We start from the raw sequence: 7066 nt of genomic DNA, 5'->3' as shown, positions 1-7066 counted from the left end.
TAACGACAAATTTTAGTCCCCTTAACCACTGCCCCCCCCCCCCCCCCCCCCCCCCCATTTATTACTGTATGAAGCAGCATAAATGTGTCTTCACAAGTATGAGAAACTCACAAATTCTGATATAATTGGCCACAAGTTAAGGAAAGGGTATTTCTAATTTTAGAAACAGAGCTCCAACCCAGTTAAGTCACTAGATAGAGTGAAAACACAGACACATACTTTCCATTTCTCACAAACAGAGGACTTTATTCCGTCTCAGGTTGTTAGCAGACAGAAAAGCCTTTGAAGTCAACATCCATTTTTAACCTCACACAAAACAGAACAGAGTATTTTCATATAAAAATAACATTGGTCTTCAAATCAAGCATGTAATTTCCTTCCAGGCATGTGGTGCAAACATCCAACCCGATGAGAGAACGGTGGGTCGCGTATCAAAACCACAAAAAAAGCGGTCACATTTACTCTTTGGAGGCCATGTGTGCCATCAGGTCACATACACGGTTGCTGTAACCGAACTCATTGTCATACCTACAGGAAGGAGGGGAAAGAATTAGTGCCATTCGTAACTACACAAGCCAAGAGTGTCCAAAATGAGTTTGAGTCCTTGTTAGAGGTAACATTGGAAATAGTGTAGTTCTGTACGATATCCTTTGCCTTTAAGAGTGGACACATTTGTAAATTTTACAGGTATGGCTTCTGGTCTCATTCGGATCCAGCTATTTTTAGCCATACAAAACCGCTTTAGCTGCTTGATATTGCAAATTTGTGTCTTACCATGTGACCAGCTTGACAAAGTGATCGTTGAGGGCGATACCAGCACCGGCATCAAAGATAGATGAACGCACATCCCCATTGAAGTCAGTGGATACAACCTGCACACACCAGGAAGTTATGAAACAATATGCCGAAACACAGTGGACACAACATTGACGTAACTTAATGTGCATACCTGGTCCTCGGTGTATCCCAGAATGCCTTTCATGGGTCCATCAGCTGCAGCCTTGACCACTTTTTTGATCTCATCATACTTGGCCTGCAGTTAGCAGAAAAGGGACATGAAACAGCCAACAGGTCAGTCAACTCTTTTATGTTGCATTGCACACTGAATTGCTCACTTTAATTATGCAGGTCTGGAAATAAACTCACGGGTTTCTCAAGACGCACAGTCAGATCCACCACAGAAACATTGGGGGTTGGGACACGGAAGGCCATACCAGTAAGCTTGCTAAAATGAGAAGCAACAAGCATTAGAGCATGTTCGGACAGCAGAAAGGGGAAGCAAAAATGAAAGTCCTTAAGTTCCCCAAGCAGAACATTCCACTTTTAAGTAAACACTTCATTGGACTGTAGTTCAATCAACTCTGACCTTTAAAACAGCATGCTGAGCACTTCCAAGGAAGCGGAGTTTAAAACAAATCTGGGAAATGAATGAAACTGCATTCCAACTAAACATCTCAAAGGGCGTTACTGACCCATTAAGCTCAGGAATGACTTTGCCCACAGCTTTGGCAGCCCCAGTGGAGGCTGGGATAATGTTCTGACTGGCACCACGGCCATCCCTCCACAGTTTCCCTGAGGGCCCGTCCACGGTCTTCTGTGTGGCTGTGATGGCATGAACGGTGCTCTGAAAGGGAGGAAGTGAGAGATTATAAAACCGAAGCTCATGAGAAGTGGAAGAGAATAAATTGTTTGACGCATCATGTGAGGTTTCAATCACTTTGGGCCAAAAGGCTTTTTGGTGAGATTGGAAAAGCGGTTTAATCTTACCATAAGACCTTCAACGATGACAAAGTTATCATTGATGACCTTGGCCAAGGGAGCCAAGCAGTTGGTGGTGCAGGAGGCATTGCTAGTAAACAGATAAACAGGTTGAATCAGTCACAACAAGGGAATCATTTTAAATGTAAAGCAGGGATCTTATTTAAGAGGAAGTGACAAACGTTAAAATGCTAGAGTTCAACTCTTTGCTTTAGTACACCCCCTACAGGACATTAGACATGATTGCATATCTCTGCAGCATTTAAAAAAAAAAAAAAAAAAAAAAAAAAAAACACACACACCCCACACACCACTTGTCTTTGCATTTTTTTCTAAATAAAAATAAATGCAGTAGTCAACATTTGAAGTAGACCCATAAAAGTTCTAAGACAACAGGTATTTGGTTTTAGGACAACTTTGATGAAACTTCGGTTTTGATACACTTTGATACACTAAAAATGTACCTGTACCCGAGAAAAAAAAAAAAAAAAAAAAAAAAAAAAATTATAGAAACTTGTCTCAAGTTAATGTTAGTTTCAATTCGTACACAGATGTATATCCTTACCTGACAACTTTAAGGGAATTATCATATTTCTCATGGTTGACACCCATCACAAACATGGGGGCATCAGCACTGGGTGCAGAGATGATGACTCTCTTGGCACCACCTTTAAGGTGAGCCTAGCAAGAGAGAGAACAAAGGTTGAGATACAGGAAATGCTAAATAGCGTTTATGACTGACATTATAACCACGACTACATACAGAAGCCTTCTCAATGGTGGTGAAGACACCAGTAGACTCCACAACGTAATTGGCACCTGCATCACCCCATTTAATGTTGGCTGGATCCCTCCTGCGTGGATACAGACGGAGAGATCAGAGCACATCTCAATACTGAAGACTGAATAACTTACATAATGTTTACAGGGACAGCACTCACTCGCTGAAGACAGTGATAGCTTGACCGTCAATGACCAGCTTGCCACCTTCAGCCTTAACCTCACCCTTGTACTTTCCATGGGTGGAGTCATACTTGAACATGTAAACCTGTGGCGAGACAAAAGGAAATCAGATTTGAGAATATAAAGTGTAAAGTTTATCTTTGAGTTGCATTAAGTTCAGGGAATTCACTGAAGGAAACCAAAATTAAGAACTTGCCATGTACTCAAGGTCAATGAATGGGTCATTGATGGCCACAATCTCTACTTTCTTGGACTGGAAAGCAGCACGGGTCACCAGACGCCCAATGCGGCCAAATCTGAGTTGAGGAAGAAAATATTTGTGTAAACAATATTTTTAAGACGCACAATGGTTCAGACTCCTGAAGGATCATGTAACAATGAAAGCTGAAGTGGTTTTTAAATGAGCAAAATGCTTTAAAAAAATAAATAAATAACCCACACTAGACAGGGGTCACCACACTCGGTCCTGGAGGGCCGGTGTCCCTACAGAGTTTAGCTCCAACCCTAATCAAACAGCCAATCAAGGTCTTAATAGGTATACTTGAAACTTCCAGGCAGCTGCGTTGAGGCAAGTTGGAGCTAAACTCTGCAGGACACCGGCCCTCCAGGATCAAGTTTGGTGACCCTTGAACTAGAACAAGAGAGCAATTAATACCTACAGCAAGTTCCTGCATCACAACCACTAGATGGCGCACAAGTCCTGTTTCTGAATAAGTACAAAACCACTTCCCGTCTTCATGAGCCTCGTGACTGGGCCCACTTGTGACCTCCCAGTCAAAAGATAACCAGCTTTACATTTCACCAAATACAGAAAGTCTTCTTTATAACCTTTGAACCATTCAATAAGTGATATAAAGCTAAACCCTAGAGAATGGTTTAGTACAGTTTGGTTAGATGATACTACCAGACTCTGATAAAGAATTTCTGGAGGCCTCCAGCTGTCATTGTGAGCTATTTTGGTGCCTATAACACCAGCGCTGCTCATAAGACAGATAAGCGACAGGACTGACCCAATGAAAAATACTCATCCATTGCAACATTTTCAGCTACCTATTAAGTCAATGGGCCAAAGGAAACCAGGGATCACAGTACATACTGCTTCAAACTGATAACACATACTGATATGGTGAAGGTACAACAAGTTCATAACATTCGCATGAAGTCCGTTAGGATTGAGAAACAGGTCAAAGGTAGAAAGTCCTGTAGGTTTAATACTCCTGGTAAATAGGGCTGACTGTTTGACCAGTGAAGTACCTTTTAAATCTTTATGATAAATCAAAAAGGCAAAAGGCATGTAATAATTGTCCACAGAGAGGAATGACTAAAATAAACTGGAATTAATGTACTTTAAAAGAAAATGCTTAATTCAAAATGTGGTTAAACGTCCAAATCATTCAGTTTACAATTACGTTGACATACATTACAGCTTAAATTTGATGAAGTCATTTTAGACCCACTTACATTGCAAGTAACTTCATAATTTATATCAAAGTTGCAATATGGTTAAAGTGTTCTGTTGAAATACAATGGATAAATGCGTCACACAAATTGAAATTTACTTCAACTCCATTAAAACTTATTCAAATATATTTAGCAAAGTTGCAAACTAAAGACACAACACAAAACCAAATAAAATAGTAAAAATTTACAAATAAATGCATAAAAATACAGAAGTAAAAATATGTAATCTGACACTTAATTATGAAGTACATTCAAGTTTGCAATATGGTTAAAGTGCTGTTGAAAATGTACCGATTAATATACAAATTAAATTTACTTCAACTCTATTAAATCTTGTATTCAAATATTTAATAGTGCCATTTAGGAGTGCCAAATAAATATACAAAAAAAACCATACATAAACGCTGCACTATTAAAATAAAGTTATAAGTTTAAACTGAAATAAAGCAATTTTTTTTGACCCACATACATTGCATGTAAGCAATTTCAATTAAGTTTGCAATACAGTTAAAGTGTTCTGTTAAAAAAAAAAAAAAATGTACTGACAAATACTTTAAGTCAACTATTAAAACTTGTATTGAAATACATTTAGTGAAGTTGCATATTAATACAATTAAAAATAGCATATTTATATTAAATGAATACATTTAAGAATGTGCTTTAGTATTTCTCAAGTGTACTTTAAAGTATTTTAAGTCTCTTTGGGAAAAAAAAAAAAAAAAAAAAAAAAAGATTCTCATAGTGCACTTTTAAAAATAGTGCAAGTAAAATGTGTTAAGAAACAGTTATGAAAAAGTAGAGTACATAGGTTGCTTTTAATTAATTTTTTCTCCTCAATATACTGTCAAGAATTGAAGTACACTACAAGTGCATATTCAACACAAATCAAGGATTTGTAGCCTAAACAGAACATATCCATGACATGGATCTATTGACTGAAAATAAAAATGGCTCATTATGTATCAACAGGATTTTATTTTTGGAAACTGTTACGTTGTCTTTTCTGACACCATACTATTTGGAGACGTACAGTAGTCAACTTTTAAAGTTCAAAGTTGTCCTAAAACAAGAACAGGTATAGTTTAGGTTTTAGCACAACTTTGATTAAAGGTTTTGATCCATTTCAAATGCTGAAAGTCCCTGCACAGTTGGCCAAAGCAGATTTGCTGTAAACTGTTCCTAGACTTCGCAGGACTGTAGATCAAGCACAAGAATAGATATTGTAAAAATTTCAGGTCTACGTGTGCATGTTTGAACGATGCATGCACCCTGTACGTGCCGCTTAAGGGTCACATTTCCAGTTGCATAACTCTATAAGCTTTGGAAAGGTCACAGCTGGTGCTGAGGGTCTCCCATTGCAGAGACAGTCCAGCGAGTCAGACACTTCAGCTTATTGTTGGGTACCAGTGTATGAAATAGCCAACTCAATGGCAAACTCTGACCCTAGAGTAAAGAAAGCAGGCAAAGAGCACAAGTACACAGAGATAAAATGTACTATTATTTGACGTCGTGATAACGTCACAACGCATACACTGCGACGGCACAATCCCAACACAGCGGCGTCAGTGGCTTGTAGAGCCGACTCCCCCTCTAATCATTCATCAGAATCAATGCGCGCCCCAATAAGGACACTGACATAACTTTGTCGTTTTATTTTTTCGATTAGCACATTTACCCCCGATTTCACAGACAAGGCTTATGCCTAGCCCTAAAATGTAAGTCTGAGTGGTTTCAACTGAAAGAAACTTGCATTGACATCTTAAAATATATCAGTGCCTTTGTTTTGTCTGAAGATGCACACCAGCAATGTTTTTTTCTAAAGCAAATTTATAAAAATGACTTAAGTGTCTTAATTGAACTATGGCCTAATCCTGGTTTAGACTAAACCCCGTTTATGAATCTGGGCCTTGGATACTTAAAATAATCAACACTTCAAAACAGACTAGTCTTTTAGAGCACATTATTTAAAAAGCAACGCTCTCAGTGTTCCAAAAAGTTTAATTTCTCGACATTAACTAGGTCAAGATCGTATTTATGAGCTCTTACCCGTTGATACCAACTTTAACCATGATGCCTGATTTGGTCTTGTCCTCTGGGGAAGAGAAAAGAGAAAACTTTCAATCATATGACTAACGTTACATTGGATCAAGCTCAAAGTGCAGGTTGTGAACGTGCAACGCTGTTATCTAGAGAAGAGTGAGTACAAGTTCAGCTCATGACCTTTAAGAACTTAGGTTTATACTAGTATTAAAACTCATTATGTTTAAGCCTAAAACCATCTAGAGTCGTGATGTACACCTGAACAAACGACTTCTCTTGCAGCATTATCACAATAATCTCTTCCACACTTTCAACTGTGTGTTGCATGCATATATAGTTAAACATTTAATTTATTACTTCAACAAGGGCCTTTTATCAGTATATAGTGAACTATGATTAGAAAATAATTCAACACAGGCTATAAATCGTGTTTGAATAGTAATTTACCGTTTGTGAGAAGCCTCTGTCCGTCCTGACACTTGGTGTGAGTAGACTGATCACAAGCACGACGCTAATTTATATCTGGTGCGGCGGCGTTGACCACGCCCCCTTGGACTTAGGCCATAATTACCACGCCCCCTTAGAATGTCAAGGTCGTATTGGGGTAACGTTGGATGAAACAATCACTGAAATAATAACAAATGTTCTTACATGTTACATTAAACATTTAAGGCTACCGATATATTTAATGTTTTCTATTGTCACTTTTGGAAAGCAGTAGTGAACACTTAAAACTACTGTTGGCATGTAAGAAATGTTTTTGTACACAGTTTAGGTTGTTAATGATCTTGGTGGCTGCAGGTTCCTAAATAAAGGAAACCAGACGGTCAGAGATTTCTGAGCT

The 7066-nt window shown here is 38.4% G+C and overlaps 1 protein-coding gene across 1 annotated transcript; it reads right to left on the bottom strand.

Moving 5' to 3' along the window:
* Positions 1 to 219: 219 nt before the first annotated feature.
* gapdh (glyceraldehyde-3-phosphate dehydrogenase) lies at positions 220 to 6769 on the bottom strand. Its single transcript, XM_073847274.1, has 12 exons — positions 6670 to 6769; positions 6229 to 6274; positions 2918 to 3017; positions 2700 to 2806; positions 2522 to 2612; positions 2324 to 2439; positions 1768 to 1849; positions 1473 to 1624; positions 1147 to 1225; positions 950 to 1033; positions 775 to 872; positions 220 to 528 (listed from the first exon to the last, which is right to left on the bottom strand). The coding sequence occupies exons 2-12, from the start codon at positions 6249 to 6251 to the stop codon at positions 459 to 461; spliced, it is 1002 nt and encodes a 333-aa protein (XP_073703375.1). The 5' UTR covers positions 6252 to 6274; positions 6670 to 6769; the 3' UTR covers positions 220 to 458.
* Between the last annotated feature and the right edge of the window lie 297 nt (positions 6770 to 7066).

The sequence above is a fragment of the Garra rufa genome, chromosome 9 (genome assembly GCF_049309525.1).
Source record: "Garra rufa chromosome 9, GarRuf1.0, whole genome shotgun sequence".
NCBI classification, from domain to species: domain Eukaryota; kingdom Metazoa; phylum Chordata; class Actinopteri; order Cypriniformes; family Cyprinidae; genus Garra; species Garra rufa.
This window is presented reverse-complemented; position numbering and strand designations above follow the sequence as displayed.

Bases quoted from the DNA above. Each gene is read 5' to 3' on its own strand.
- gapdh (XM_073847274.1), bottom strand. From the start codon at position 6,251: ATGGTTAAAGTTGGTATCAACGG. The intron at 1,850-2,323 runs GTAAGGATATAC...TCTGTTTACTAG, and splicing joins AATTCCCTTAAAGTTGTCAG to CAATGCCTCCTGCACCACCA. The intron at 873-949 runs GTATGCACATTA...TGGTGTGTGCAG, and splicing joins TGGGATACACCGAGGACCAG to GTTGTATCCACTGACTTCAA.